General features: G+C 37.4%; 2 protein-coding genes across 3 annotated transcripts; both read right to left on the bottom strand.

Annotated features, from left to right (window-relative positions):
* Positions 1 to 206: 206 nt before the first annotated feature.
* Positions 207 to 8,902, bottom strand: LOC127494045 (neuronal acetylcholine receptor subunit alpha-9-II). The gene is made up of 6 exons (XM_051859606.1): positions 8,307 to 8,902; positions 6,462 to 6,607; positions 5,020 to 5,174; positions 4,345 to 4,525; positions 2,537 to 2,888; positions 207 to 755 (listed from the first exon to the last, which is right to left on the bottom strand). Exons 1-6 carry the CDS (start codon positions 8,359 to 8,361, stop codon positions 211 to 213), a joined length of 1,434 nt encoding a protein of 477 aa, XP_051715566.1. The 5' UTR covers positions 8,362 to 8,902; the 3' UTR covers positions 207 to 210.
* Positions 8,903 to 9,120: 218 nt separating this feature from the next.
* On the bottom strand, positions 9,121 to 15,619 carry ube2ka (ubiquitin-conjugating enzyme E2Ka (UBC1 homolog, yeast)). 2 transcript variants are annotated; one of them, XM_051859607.1, is made up of 7 exons: positions 15,455 to 15,618; positions 14,040 to 14,133; positions 13,270 to 13,328; positions 12,738 to 12,820; positions 12,524 to 12,623; positions 10,448 to 10,576; positions 9,121 to 9,970 (listed from the first exon to the last, which is right to left on the bottom strand). In XM_051859607.1, the coding sequence occupies exons 1-7, from the start codon at positions 15,524 to 15,526 to the stop codon at positions 9,896 to 9,898; spliced, it is 612 nt and encodes a 203-aa protein (XP_051715567.1). In that variant the 5' UTR covers positions 15,527 to 15,618; the 3' UTR covers positions 9,121 to 9,895. The 2 variants fall into 2 exon arrangements, with proteins under 2 accessions (XP_051715567.1, XP_051715568.1); XM_051859608.1 differs by lacking the exon at positions 10,448 to 10,576 and having other exon boundaries at positions 15,455 to 15,619.
* Positions 15,620 to 16,000: the final 381 nt, after the last annotated feature.

Here is a 16,000-nt window from a genome sequence, read left to right as displayed (position 1 = left end):
TAAATCAAGATACATTTACTGGAGAAACAAAATGACTTAAAATAAAAACAAATATCTGCCAGTGGGGTCAGAAAAGTAATCTTGTTTTCCCTTTGAATCGAGGTTATGTTACTGACCCCACTGGCAGATATTTGCATAAACAAAGTCAGCAAAACATGTGTTGTGGAACTGGTAACACAGATTGAAAATGGCGGTCGATTGTCAGGAGTCTCAAGGTGCTTTACCGATAATGAGGATACTCATGAGGAAGACCATGATGAAAAATATCCACATGAAGAATCGGTCCATCACCTTGGCGATCTTCTTCCATTCGGCCACTTTCAGGCACGTCGCCTTCTGCTCGCGGAAGCAGTTTGCGATATATTCGACATTCCAGACCAGCTTCGGGTCGCACCCGAGAATTCCACCGTTGCCACGACAACTGCAGTAAACACAGCGGTCAAAGGTCAGATGGAAGGCAGCCGATTTGTCATCATCAGGGCAACAGGGGGGCGGAGCTCCTTTGAGTTTCTTCTTGAGGTTCTGTTTGTGGTTCTGAAGGAAGGGCTCGGAATCTTCCGTCTGTCCGAACGGTGACGCACAGCTCTCTCCGACCTCATAGACGAAGAAGATCTTGGACATGTAGTCGATGATGAGAACTTTGGCCCAGTACGGCACCGGTTTGGCCTCCGCTCCACAGAAATGAATGTTCATGATGAAGATGGTCAGAGAAGTGGATGCTGTGATCATAGTCATCGTCGCTACGTAGTACTTACCTAACAGAGAGAGACAGAGCTCAGCGTTAATCTATTTATCGCTATCTTTTATCTGTCTGAAGAGAAATACTCACTGTCCATCTGATCTCAGATACGGACACTAATTTGTTGTGTTCAGAATAGCAAACTCTCAGAAGTCAAAATCGAGTAAAAAGTTTCTCGCCAGTCGGCTGTTTATGTTACTTGCATAATGTGTGGATTAAACTGAACTAGATGAGTAAAGCTTGACAAAGCCTTGTCCGAAAGTTTGAAATAACTTTTAAAAGCTTGAAGTTTGAAATGAATTGTTGACAAACGCACACACAAATATATATGAAGCATATTTTAAAATTTTCATCATAACAAGTATAGTTATTGCTAGCATGTTTTAACATGTTGCTAGCATGATTTACCACATTGTGAACAAGTTTTACCATGTTGCTAACATGATTTAGCATTAACATGTTGCTAGTATGATTTAACAAAATGCTAGCATGAATTAGAATGTTGCTAGCATGATTTACCATTTTTCTAGCATGATTTAACACATTGCAAACATGTTAGCACGCTTTAGCTTGTTACTAACATGATTTATCATGTTGCTAGCATGTTTCTAACATGATTTAACATTGTTAACATGTTGCTAGTATGATTTACCACAGTGCTAACATGAATTAACATGTTGTTAACATGATTAAGCATTTTACTAACATTTTCTAGCATGATTTAACACATTGCTAATATGTTGCTATCATGATTTAACACATTGCTAACATGTTTTAACATGTTGCTAACATTAATTTGCATGTTTGCTAACATGATTAGCACATAGCTAGCATTATTTAACACTTTGCTTGAATTGGCACACTGCTAACATGTTTCTTACATGATTTAACACATTGCTAGCATGTTGCTAGCATTATTTAACACATTGCTAGCATGTTTGCTAACATGATTTAACATTTTTAACATGTTATTAACATGATTTAACATGTTAATGGTATGATTTAACATTGCTAACATGTTTTAACATGTCACTAATATGATTTAGCATTTTGCTAGCCTGCTTCTAGCATGATTTAACATTGCTAACATGTTGCTAGTATGATTTAGCACAATGCTAACACGAATAAGCATGTTGCTAGTATGGTTTAGCATTTTGTTATCATTTCTGTAGCATGATTTAACACATTGCTAACATGTTGACGGCATGAATTAACACATTGCTTGTTTTTTTAACATGTTTTTAACATGTTGCTAGCATGAGTTAGCATGTTGTTAACATGATTAGCACATTGCTAGCATGATTCAACATGTTTGCTTTATTTGGCATGTTTGCACCTTTAGCATTTTGCTAGCATGATCTAGCATGTTGCTAGCATGATTTAACACAGTGCTTGCATGTTTTAACATGTTGATAGCATGTTTTAGCATGTTGTCCTATGATAGCTGTTACGCTTTGCTACTGAAAGACAGCTTAAATACTCTATAAGTCTTATTATACAAAAGTTATGACCCCCTTAATGAAAGTTTATGGGATTTTTCCCATAAATTTTAATTTTGCTCGTCCGGTTTACAAAAAACGTTAATCTGATCAGTTAGAAAAGACATAACAATCTGAGTCAGAACAGCCTGAAGGTCTGACCAGAGTTTGGTGGTCATAAATTGCATTAAAAAATTTAGAAGAAGCTTAAATAGGATTTTAGTATGTTTGCTTTGTCAAGCCACCATAATTATAAGAATGATAATATGACCCTCACTAAAACAGCTAATTATTACCAATCACTAGATCAGAGACTCACCGATCAAAGGAACGCTCTCGGAGGGAGGCATGCTCTCCGCCACCATCATCTGAAACACGGTGAGCGCCAGCAGAACTGTCACGCCCAGCGAAACCTTCTCGCCCGAGTCGGCGGGCAGGTAGAAGCCCAGAGGTGCCAGGAAGGAGATGAGGAAACAGGGCAGCAGCAGGTTAAAGATGTAGAACGAGCTCCGCCTCTGCAGTAGAACCGTGTAGGTGATGTCGGGATACGGATCCGAGCAGCAGCCGTACATGATCACATTCTTAGTGGCCGGCATTCCATGACATTCCCACTCCACATTCTCCACAAAGTCCGAGAGGTCCCCGCTCTCCATCCCCATGCTGATGTCCACCTGGAGGAGATGAATGGGCGGGTTAGATAGTCGCACTTTATAATGCACGTCACACTGTGGAATTATTTAAATGAGTCTGTTCTGCATTAGCCTATTATTGTAGTATCAAATATAATAAACTTGCCCCTAAAATGCAATTGGTTGTTTTACGTGTCAGTCTCTTGCTGTCTAAGTGGATGATTTTTGGCCAGAATTTTACATCAGTTTTATCACTGTATCTACTCAAGATTATTTTAGTATGATTTAGAAATCTATATTTCAATCTCAGAATAGTTTTAGCATGTTATTGATTATGGCAATGCTAATGTATTTGGTCTTGGCACACTAGATCTGCTGCTGCTGTTGATTATAGCTGCTGCTGATTATGATGATTATTGCTGCTGATTATGATGATTATTGCTGCTGCTGATTATAATTATTATTGCTGCTGATTATGAGGATTATTGCTGCTGCTGATTATGATTATTATTGCTGCTGATGATGATTATTGCTGCTGCTGATTATGATGATTATTGCTGCTGATTATGATTATTGCTGCTGCTGCTGCTGATTATGATGATTATTGTTGCTGCTGCTGCTGATTATTGCTGCTGCTGCTGCTGATTATGATGATTATTGTTGCTGCTGCTGCTGATTATTGCTGCTGCTGATGATGATTATGATGATTATTGCTGCTGCTGATTATGATGATTATTGCTGCTGCTGATTATGATTATTGCTGCTGCTGCTGCTGATTATGATGATTATTGTTGCTGCTGCTGCTGATTATTGCTGCTGCTGCTGCTGATTATGATGATTATTGTTGCTGCTGCTGCTGATTATTGCTGCTGCTGATGATGATTATGATGATTATTGCTGCTGCTGATTATGATGATTATTGCTGCTGCTGATTATGATTATTGCTGCTGCTGCTGCTGTTGATTATTGCTGCTGCTGCTGCTGCTGATTATGATGATTATTGCTGCTGCTGATTATTGCTGCCGCTGCAAGCATTTTGTGCCGATACATCAAAGCTTTCAAGTCTAGACGTAAGTCTTTTTTTGAGTCTTTTTTTTTAAGATTTCATGCACTTCTAAAAATGAAATTTTCCTCATTATTTTTGTCTGGTTTTCCAGTACAAATATCTGAACATTCTTAAATCAAGATTCTTAAATCTTTAGATATTTGTACTGGAAAACGAGACAAAAATACTGAGGAAGAACATCATTTTTTTTCAGTGTTCAGATGTTTGTTTAACAAAGCACTCAGAACATTGAGAACTTAACTATGAACTTTAAAAACAATAAAAGACCATGTTGCACTAAGATTTCCTTGAGATGTTTTATCAAATACAAATACTATCATACAAATCTTGTTTGTTTGAAGAACGTTTGTTCCTAACATTATCCAAATGTTTGGGACATTGTACAGCTGAGGACATCTGTCAGATGTAATATATTGTGTTTGGTGTTTGTACCTGGTTTCCGTTGTAGGTCCATGAGCCGAAGGTAAGGTTGCACTGCTGGCTGTCAAAGGGAAAGTAGGAAACATCCACCACACAGGAGCTCTTAGTGATGGCTGGAGCGTCCCACGTGATCTCACCGTTATACCGCAACACCACATTAGTGTCCACCGGCCCAGAGAAATCATCATCCGCCCTGCGAGAGCACACGTGTGTTTTGAAGAGGAAAACACAGAGTGGGAGAATTCAAGTTAAAGAGACCTATTATGCCTTGATTTAGTTTTTTGTGCTCTACTAGAACAGATTTTCCTGCTTGAATGTTGATTATTTTCCTCATATTCTCCATTGTTGCAGCTCCTCTCTTCCCAGTTTGTCAGTAACGCTCTGTTTAGTTCCTGTCTCTATGAAGCCCCTCCTTCTGAAAAGCACAATGTGCTCTGATTGGTCAGCTGAAGCAGTGTGTTGTGATTGGCCATTTGGGAAATGTCCTGCCCCTTACCATAACCGCCAGTTTCAACACACTACTAACTAACTCAACCAGGCCCCGCCCCTTTATTCTGTATATGAATTATTTAAATGAGGAATATTGTGATGAAAGGATCTGATCATTTTCCTCACTGCAGCTGTATAGAGACTTTCAACGAAAAAAATAACAGGAAAGCTAACGTGTGCGTGAACGTACTGGCGTACTTGTTATACAGCACCAGGTCTGGTCTCCACACGAGGCTGCTGGGAATGCGAATCACCTCCAGACCATCGTACTCCTCTTTATTCCACTTCAGGTAGGCGTCATGCCACGTCTGTCTGATCCACAGATACGCGATTAACACCTGGTTCCTCTCGTCCTGCACAGAGACGGACAGGTGATGAGGAGTTTGTGATGTACCGGGTGATTCTCCACTCTAAAATCTTAAAGAATTAAACTACTACATTATCTTTGTGGTCAAACATTTACACATGCAAGGTTAATCACATTAGCAACCAGTCTGGAAATTATTTTTCATATTTGTGTTAAAACATCACATGACCTTAAAATAAAGATCTGATTGATCAACCTTCTACTAGATTTTAATATGTGTGATGAAGTAATTTGGCAGAATATAAACTGCACATTGTCCTTTCTTTCTCTATTCCTTTCACACACACTATGTCTGTATGATGTTACTAAAGGTCAGTTGAGCAGAGACACTCAGACTGCTGTTAATATTAGATGCCAACAAGAGACAAAGAGAGAGTGAGAGAGAGAGAGACGATGGCTATATATATCACATACGCACTCTTAAAACGGAAGGGTCTTTATTGGCATCTATGGTTCCATGAAGAACTTTTAACATCTATAAACCTTTTTCATTGCACAAAAGGGTTCTTTAGAGTGAAAAAAGGTTCTTTAGATTTTTTAAATGTTTCACATTAGGGAAAAAATGGTTCTTTTAAGAACTGATTCTTGAAAGGTTCTTTGGGGAACCCAAAATTATTCTTCAGTGGCATCACTGTGAAAACCCCTTTTTAGACCTTTATTTTTACAAGTGCATGATGTTGCGTGATTGACAGCTGTGAAAACCCAATTTTGGAACCTTTATTTTTAAAAGTGTTTGATGTCGCTTTTGGAACCTTTTACTTCTACGAGTATATGATGTCGCTTTTGGAACAACTTTTGGAACCTTAATTTTTTACAAGTGTATGATGTCGCATGATCGACAGCCACTTGTGGAACCTTAATTTTTACAAGTGTATGATGTCACGTGATCAACAGCTGCGAAAACCCACTTTTGGAACCTCTATTTTTACGAGTGTTTGATGTCACTTTTGGAACCACCTTTGGAACCTTTATTTTTTACAAGTGTATGATGTCGCATGATCGACAGCTGCGAAAACCCACTTTTGGAACCTTTATTTTTTTTAAAGTGTCTGATGTCGCTTTTGGAACCACTGTTGGAACCTTTTATTTTTACGAGTATATGATGTTGCTTTTGGAACAACTTGTTCAAGTTTATGATGTCACATGATTGACAGCTGCGAAAATTCACTTTTGGAACCTTTATTTTTACGAGTGTATGACTAGTTCTTCTACTACTAAGACACACATTTCCCAGCATGCACCAATAAACATGATGAGATGATGAGATTCTGACCATGTCTTTGATCTGAGACAGCGTGACCTGCAGCGTGACGTTGAGGGTTTTGTCGGTGTCGTCCACCGGTCGCAGAGCAGTGGAGTAATTCTCCATCAGATCATTCAGGAGTTTGTGTGCGTATCGACCCTGAGCACAGTGAGCAACTGCAGAAACATGTTAGAAATGTTAGAAATCCCTCCAGATGATCAACACAGGATAAATGAACATAAAAGCTATATATATTTTTAATGAATTATTTCACCATTTTCTGTAACCTGAACATGCAAACAAAATAAAATGACTTCATTATATTTTGAGTTTCAGTGTTTCTTTGACTCTGGATCTCAACTGTTTTAGGTTGTATCTGATATGAAGTAAAGCTCTCAGACTAACACACAAACCCCTCCTGGAAAGATTAACATTTTCATGTTAGATTATTCTGGTTATTGCTGGTTTGGTGCTGGTGGCCATTAAGGTATGAAAACATTATTTCTGAATGTTCAAAAAGTCATTTTTTAAATGTTCTAGAAATGTTTTTCTTGGTTATGTGAACTTAAAGGGAACATGCCATTTTATCATTCTTCAAACATTATGGGAAGTGAGTGAATAAACACACGCTTACTAAAACGACAGTTTTATTTTTGAATGTTCAAAATGTTTTAAAAACACTTTTTCTTGGTTATATGAATGTTAAGAGAACATTCCATTTGATCATTCTTCAAACATTATGGGAACGTTACTTTAGAATGTTCTTTGAACGTTCTGAAACAAGTAGTAACATTTAAAAGAATGTTAAACGAGCATCCTACTAAAACGTTTTAGAAAAACATTCAATGAACGATGTATAAATAATGTTGACCACATAACTGTGAACCGTTACTGAAATAACATTTGTTTATATCTTGACAGAACGATAGCTAAATTTCTGAGAATGTTCCCTGTTAGCTGGAAAGCTGATTAAAATGGAAAAAAATGGAACAAAAGTAATGTCAAAGAGCCAACAATATTCATAGTATGCCAGGTTTTAAAACAATTTTAACACATCCATGTTTTCTTGTTACAGTAATGGAGTTGTAAGAACAGCACTGTTTGCACCACTTTGGGATAATTTTTGAGATTTCTAAAACATTTCTAGAATATTTCTAGAATATTATGTCAAAGTTTAAGACGCTTAGCAAAAAAACTAACAAAGTCTGTCAACTTTCCCCCGTCTCCCCTACTGTGTAACAATATTAAAACATTTAGATATGTTTAAATAATAATTTAAGTAAGACAAGTTTTAAAGCTTAAAACAAGAACAAATATCTGTCAGTGGGGTCAGAAAAATGAACTTAATTCAAAGGGAAAACAAGATTACTTTTCTGAACCCACTGGCTCTTTTTAAAAAAAAAAAAAAAAAAAAAAAAAAAAAAAAAGTCACTTAATTTTGATAAATTTTTCAGAAAACAAATTTCACAATAAATCTTGATTTAAGAATGCTTAGATATTTGTGCTGGAAAACAAAACATTTATCAGAAATTATACTGTACTGTATGTTAAAATACAAAATTTTGATAAATAACTTTGACAAACAACTGAACTTTTTTTTTTTCTAAAACGCTTTTGTTGAACATTTAATGTTTCTATTTGTTTCAGAACGTTCAAAGAAAATTCAAAAGTTACGTTCCCAAAATGTTTGCTAAATTCTGAAATGGAATGTTCCCTAAACGCTCGCGTGATCAGAGAACATTAAAAAATAACGTTTTCATGGGAACGTTAACAAAACGTCCTTAGAACATATTTTTGTTATCTGGGGAGAACATATTGCTTAATTAGCTACCACTACCAAACCAGCCTGGAATTAATCTGGTTAGAATATCTCACCTTCAGCGAGCAACAGCGCAGAAAAGAACAGCATCTCCACCCAGATCCTCTCCATCACCCCGAGCAGAGATCATCCGCGGCAGCAGATCAGCGGTAGTGCTGCTCTGTTCTGGCCCGTTACGCGCTGGATCTGCCGTCAGGCGTTTAGGACACTGGAGCTCCGGGTGTCGCGTTGCGCTCCGGGTAACCAGATGCGCCGCTATTCAGCTGTCAATCACGCGCGCAACAGGTGGGCTCGCGGACAGGTAACAGAGATGATGTGGGGATGGAGACGGAAATGACACCTTTATCATTACCGTGTCCTGAAATAACACGGGAGCGAAATGCAATCTAGGTCATCTGTAGTGCGCCTTTGGTTTAGTTTTAGATGTTAAAAGAGCGTCTTAATCCCGTGGCGCGGGAAGGTGATGCAGTTAACCCGTCCGTTCAGCACAAAGATACGCATCTAGCCAACAGAAACACGACAAAACGGACGGAACCTGAGAATCCTGATCAGTTTGGACTGGAACCAGAGGACCGGAGCTCAGTGTAATACTATGGTACTTTAATATAAACAATGGTTTTCAGTGATTACCATATGCATGTCACTGTAAATTGCTTCAAAACTACCTATAGGCAAACGTCCAAAAATATATTATTACGACCATGTCTGAATACTGTATATAATATCTAAAAATAGTAAAACAAGTGATATATTATGCCAAGATCCGTCTCCATGATCATATATTCAGAGAGAAAGACATCTGTACGAATGTTTTTGTGCTGTCAAAACCTGCAGTCAATGCAAAATACAGATCATCCAAACATCACATGCTCAGCCATGAAACTAGTGTTTATTTCACTATTCCACAAAGCAATAATAAATAAAGGCATTGCCACATTGCTTTAATTTATACAGACTTTAATAGCTTTATTTACAGATGAACTCTCGTCTTTCGTATATTTGCGTGTGTGAGTGTGTTTTTTCCAGTCTTGAATGTTTGAGATTAATGTCTATGAGTGAAGGTACCATTTTTGACACTCTGTAGTTTTAAAAATGTTTTCCAGATTAAAGGGCCAATGATTGTGCGGGAGGGAGAAAGACTGCAGTGCTGATTGGGTGTGTGCATGAGGGGGCGGGGCTACAGTCGGGCTAGAGTCAGATTGCTGGACCGTGAGGGAAATGATGATGATGATGATGATGAGGAAGACTGTAAGAGAGAAAGAAAAAAAAAGGCACATCCAAACCAAAATAAGTAAACAAAAGAAAGAGATAGAAAGAAAAAAGATCACCCCAAAATGAAAGTAAACAAATCTTTTACTCACGCTCATGTTGTTCCAAACCTGCATTTTTACTGCAAAATTACCAGCCACTTTCTTGGTACAGAGAAAGAGCAGCGAGAACATTCAACTAAACTACTGAAGAAATACAAGTTCAGAACAACATAAAGATGACATTTTCAGTTTGGGATGAAATATTTTGAAAAAAGGAATGGAAAAGATGGAGAAAGTACAGGAGGATAAAGAGAAAGAGAGAGAAAACAGGGCTTGTGATGAAGGAAGATGGTGGGATTGTGTCAGATAAGGTGCTTTGGCCCCTCAGGTTAGACTCAGTTGCTGAGCAGCAGTTCTGTCGCCGTCTCCACGTCCCATGATTTCGATGACAGCGCCACTATTACTGCGTTCTGCAGAGAAGAAAAGACGTGATTCTGAGGGGAGGAAATACTCGTTGCACAATTACTACACCTACTAAATAGTATGCAAAATCACATTAGTGGATTCTAAATCAGAGCAAGTGCATTTGTGCATGCTTTTTTTTGCATAGAAGCCTAGCTATCAGGGAACGTTCTTAGAACGTTCTGACAAGGTTATGAACAAACATTCTTTCAGTAACGTTAAGAGAATATTCGATCAAAGTTATCTGGTCTTTAATAATGTAATAACAACTAAAATAATGTTTTAGTTGTATGTTTTTTTTAAATGTTACTATTTGTTTCAGAACGTTCAGAGAACATTCAAAAGTAACGTTCACATAATGTTTGAAGAATGATAAAATGGAATGTTCTCTTAACATTCGTATAACCAAGAAAAGTGTTTTTAATACATTTTGAACATTCAAAAATAAAACTGTCGTTTTAGTAAGCGTGTGTTTATTCACTCACTTTCTCAAAGCCCATAGAGCAGAGTTTGTCTATTTTGCGTGTGTAGTCCGGGCTGGAGACGGGAGCTCCTGCGTAAACATGTGACCAGAGTCGAGCCGTCTGTTTGAACATCTCTGGGTTCTGTTTATACTGTGAGACAGGAAATAAACAGAGTGAAAAGAGGACAGGCTGACAGCCTAATAGAATCAACCTCCCTCCATCGGAATCCCTCCCAGACTCAATTTTCACGGCCTTGTTTACTTTAATTAGCTAGTACTTTTTTTTTTTTTTTTTTTCTAGCAGACAGCTTTCTGAATTGCACGTTTGTCATGTCAGTCATACATGTAAAACTATGATGGGACAATACTGTTCAAAAGTTTGATGGAAGTAAATTTTTTTGAAAGAGTCTCTTCTGCTCATCAAGGCTGCATTTATTTGATCAAAAATACAGCAAAAATGTTGAAATATTATTACAATGTAAATCAGCTGTTTTCTATGTGAATATATAGTAAAGTGTAATTTATTTCTGTGATCAAATCTGAAGTCTTCAGTGTCACATGATCCTTCAGAAATCATTCTAATATGATGATTTGCTGCTCAAGAAACATTTATGATTATTCTGATTTTTTATTAATAGAAATGAAAAAGAACAGCATTTATTTAAAATACTATCTTTTGAAACATTATAAATGTCTTTACTGTCACTTTTAATCAATTTAATGCATCCTTACTGAATATTAATTTATATATATATATATATATATATATATATACACACACACACACACATATGTACAGGGATGGGCAGTATTTATGATACATGTATTTCAAATACAAAATAGTATTTTGTAATTTGTATTTGATAGGGTTGATGAAAATGGCTTTGTATTTTGTATCAAAACACTTTAGTGTTTTGTATTTTTGTAGTTTTAAAATACTGTAAAATACTTTGTAAGAAGTCTACATGATGACATCATAAAAATGCAGCCTCTGATCAGTGGTTTTCCCAGACTTGTTGAGTTCAGAACAGATGTTAAGTTTTGGTGTTTGTTTTAGTAGCCTATGCTAAATAGTTTACCAATTTACATAATGTTGTTGAAAACTATTATACCGAGCAGCAGCCCCCTATATTTATGATTAACAATCAATTGATTAATTAGTTAGATACTCGTTGCTATGAATACAGGTGCCATCAGTCTTCTTATGAATGACTTGTTTGTCATTGAGTCAGTGTTGCTGATGCAAAGTAGGCCCTTCATTACCAAACACCAAGTAACTAAATTAGGATACAATTATAAGTCATTTGCAAACTGTTAAAAATTAAACTGTTGGATACTTTAAAACTAACCTTCATCTGGGAGATCACATACTGTATGAATATTTGATCTGTTAAAGCCATAATATGTAAATTTCGCCGCTAGAGGTCGCTTATTCAGTCGCTTATCCTTGATTTTGTGGAATCATGGGATGTGTTGTTTTCACGTCTACAGCCAGTGGAAAAGAATCGGGACAGGACTCGATTAATCATAGACAAGACATATTAATGCCTTATTCTGCATGACTTTATTCTACATTCTTAATCCTACACAATACCTAAACTTAACAACTATCTTACTAACTATTAATAAGCAGTAAATTAGGAGTTTATTGAGGGAAAAGTTGTAGTTAATAGTTTATATGTGTTTCCTTTACTAAAGTGTTACCATTATAAATGATTTATCCGGGCACATCATTGTGTTAAATTCATGTTCCTGATAATCTTGAATCAGAATAACTTCCCCTCCTCTTGCACCATCTCTTCTCTGATGACGAGGGCAGAGCAACCTGTCACTCACATCAGATCCACCAATAGCAAACCACAACCATCCAATCAATCAAATCAAGCCCCGCCCTACATTTGTTCTTGTTCCAGAAGCGTTTCACTCTGCCATACGGCACAATAGAGAAGAAAAGACCAGCACAACTTCAGTTTCATGCTGACTTTTAGGACCCATTGGGACTCTGAACACTACAGGAACGCTTTACCACTAGAGATTTTGCTATACTATTTGTACGGCCACTTTTTGTTGCACATTCCCGACACAAGCTCACATTTACCTGATTGGCGACTACTGCGTCCTGTGGATCATCTGGTTCAGCCGCGGCCAGAAGAGCCTGTAGTGACAGTAACACTGTTCGGAGGGTCATGGCTGCCGCCCTGAAAAACACACACACACACACACACACACACACACACACACAGCAGAGAGTTCATCAGTTTCAGTGTTTACTGTTGCTTCAGAGCTCTATAGAGCGTTCAGTAAGATCTTACCACTGGTCCTTCAGGATGTCCAAGCAAATGGCACCTGTTACCGAGCTGATGTTGGGATGCCAGATCTTCGTTATAAACCGAACCTGAAAAACATCAGTGGACAGGTGGAATTAAGACCTTTTTTGCTTCTCCAGCCCAGTAAATGTATCTTGATTAAAGAATGTTTATATATTTGTACTGGAAATTAAGACAAAATACTGATGAAGAACATTAATTTATGCAGTGTAAAGTGTTAAATTAAAACTTGTGCCTTCTTTTGTCTTAGGCTACTGAACTTATAGTGCTGATCAGGAACTACTTACTCCACAGCACTCCTGATCAATAGTACCCTAATATCACATACCACATCAAGACTACCATATGCTTTTGGAAGAACAGTCCCAGTTAAACTAGATTAGCCAGTGTTTATCCCTGCAGACCAGCAGATCATCCTCTACAAGAGGAACATCAGATGGGATCAATGGGATCCAGCCAGGGGCTGATCTGCACGTCTGCAGCTGGACGCCCATCACACGCTGCTCCCGTTACTCACCTTTGGTGGATTAAATGGATACGTCTCTGGAATTTTAATTTCTAGCTGATATCTGCCACCTACAAAAGAGGAAAAGACAGAAAGTCACATAAAATATCATGTAATATCAGGAAGATTCCTTGGTAGAGCTTTGGAGTTTGAAAATATCATAAATATTTTATCTGTATTTAAAACCAGTTTAAGTTGACATAGACGAGACTGTTCAATATCAAACGCTGATTGCAAGTATTGGAGAGCTTGTGAAGCTGATGATGCACAACAATAAATGGCAGTATCATCTGTATAAAGATGATATCTAGCATTGGGAATGTTATCACAGATATTAATTATGTACAAGAAAAATAAAATGGGTCCCAGAACAGACCCCTGAGGGACTCCTTCAGAGACAGACCAACAATGGTTGGTCTCTTTAAAAGAAAGTCAGGATCAACTGTGTCAAAAGCCTTCAATAAATCAAGAAAAAAAAAAAGACTTGTCACTAAACACTTTAATAGCAGCAGTAATGGTGCTATGCTGCATTCTAAAACCAGATTGAAAAGGAGAGAGATTTTTTTATATCCACAACTATATATATTGTTCATAAAAATAATGCAAAATACAGTTTGACAGCTGTTTGTACAGTAGGTGCTATTGGCAGGTGTGGCAAAACATTTGGACCCTGCATATTACACAAAAATTAAAGCATGCATCAGATATCTTGAGATGTATGTGCACGATCAGGTAAGACAGAAACATAGACAATAGATCAGATTAATTCCTTTTTTTCTCGCCTTCATAAGGTGTGTCTGGCGGTCCTGCGATTTCCCCCCGCAGTTCTGTAAAATTCTCATCCACTAAATCCACCTTGATCTGGTTTTTACTCGTCTGTGAAAATAAAAAGAAATGTCAGGAAAATTAATCAACAACTGACATATCTAAAAAAATAAATAAACACAGACTCCAAAATTTAAATTCGAAGCTTGAAATTTAAATGGCAAAATCCAATTAAATCCAAAGTCAAAACCCCAAACTTCGCAACTAAATCCAAAATTCAAACCCAACAATGTCCGACTCTTGCAAAAACATCCCAGAAAGTTCTCAGAATGTTCTGGCAAGGTTCTCTCAAAGTTATGAACATTCATTCTTAGAACATATTTTTTCTAACTAGGATACTGTAGTCAAATCATGATACAGTGATGGCATCAGAAGGTATATCATGCTGCTAAAAGATCATAAAAACATGATGGTTTTGGTACCATGGTATTTTTGGCACTTCATTTGTGACTGACAGTTGTGACAACAACTTTACAAAGCTGGACTGACAGCTCACTAGAGTTTGTTATACCTAAAATAAACCTATAATTTAAGTTAAATAATACTTAATGAAGGATCAGATCAGAAATTTAGATAGTCAATTCAGTTCAGTCGTTCTAAAGTTTTAAAATCGCTTCACACAAGACTCAATACACACATTAGACATCATCTCACACATTATTTAACATTTTAACATTAATCATAAGTCACAAATGGAGGTTTTTAATGCAAATTCGTGTTCGTAATAATCCTCAATCTTATCACTGTTGTGATTCTGTCGATGCTATATCACTTCTTTGTCAAAACTGCCGTAAAAGTTTAAAAGCCTGTCAGCCCACACAACCTTAACCTAAATATTAACTGTCGTGCGTCTAAAATATTGTTTTTAACGTCAAATGTGATGTTTTGAAGTGTAAATGTGTGTGTTTATGAAGCACTAGCTGGCCTCAGCTAGCACGCGGCTAATCACACACACACACAGGCCTTTATTAAAAACACCATAAACACACCTGAATACACATCAAACCACTGAATAAACACAATAAGCACTCCAGAATCGATTAAAAAAGGACATTTAAACCCCAGAGCTGTGTTGTAGCTCGTTTCGGCGGGTTTAGACTTGTTTAAATGCGGTTCGGCCTGGACGGGACAAACATCCCATAACATTCCCCCCAAATAGCCTATCTGACACCCCAAACACACATTAAACTGCATTATCTCAATTAATGAGACAAATCACAGCTTCCAGATTCGGTCCGGATCAGCTGCATGTGTCTGTGAGTCACAACTGGTCCGTCCATTATCTCACATGATTAAATGCACATGTGTGAGTCGTAAGGATTGATTGACAGCTGTCAAGTGAAATGCACACATGTGTATGTGTTAAACGAACCTCTTCACTTTTCAGAACCTCTTTAAACTCCCGTTTGATCCGCTGAACCGCGATGTTGGCCATGCTGTTCATCCACCACCACCAACAACACACACACACACACACACACACACACACACACACACACACACACACACACACACACACACACACACACACCTCTCTCTCTCTCTCTCTCATTTGCAGCTGTTCACAATAAAAAATGTGCAAAAGTGCAATAACAGTACAGTTTATGCACATGTACCATGGTAATACCATGGGATTTTTTGATGTGCCTTGGTACATGAATATGGTCATCATTCTATGGTATCAAAATACCAGTAATAACCACCACAGTACCTTTAGCACAACCTTCAGTTTTTGTCCTATACTTCATTCAGAGTGAGTGTGAGCGAATGTTGTGTCTGTATCACAAGAAGTTTTAGTTTTAAGGTGCATAATTGACATGACAAATGTTTTTACATTCATATTTCCAAAGCATTTGCTGCCTTTCTGCATGCAATTAAAATTGCAAAATGAAAGTAGTGCAAAAACAACACAACATAA

The sequence above is a fragment of the Ctenopharyngodon idella genome, chromosome 14, assembly GCF_019924925.1.
Source record: "Ctenopharyngodon idella isolate HZGC_01 chromosome 14, HZGC01, whole genome shotgun sequence".
In the NCBI taxonomy this organism is placed as follows: Eukaryota; Metazoa; Chordata; class Actinopteri; order Cypriniformes; family Xenocyprididae; genus Ctenopharyngodon; species Ctenopharyngodon idella.
The sequence above is the reverse complement of the archived record's forward strand: the minus strand, read 5'-3'. Positions and strand labels throughout refer to the sequence as shown.

Coding starts and splice junctions, on each gene's coding strand:
- ube2ka (XM_051859607.1), bottom strand. CDS start 15,526: ATGAACAGCATGGCCAACATCGCGGTTCAGCGGATCAAACGGGAGTTT. Junction 12,821..13,269: donor ATCCATTTAATCCACCAAAG/GTGAGTAACGGG, acceptor GATGTTTTTCAG/GTTCGGTTTATAACGAAGAT. Junction 9,971..10,447: donor GCTCTATGGGCTTTGAGAAA/GTGAGTGAATAA, acceptor TCTTCTCTGCAG/AACGCAGTAATAGTGGCGCT.
- LOC127494045 (XM_051859606.1), bottom strand. CDS start 8,361: ATGGAGAGGATCTGGGTGGAGATGCTGTTCTTTTCTGCGCTGTTGCTC. Junction 2,889..4,344: donor GGACCTACAACGGAAACCAG/GTACAAACACCA, acceptor CATCTCCTCCAG/GTGGACATCAGCATGGGGAT. Junction 756..2,536: donor CGAGAGCGTTCCTTTGATCG/GTGAGTCTCTGA, acceptor TCTCTCTGTTAG/GTAAGTACTACGTAGCGACG.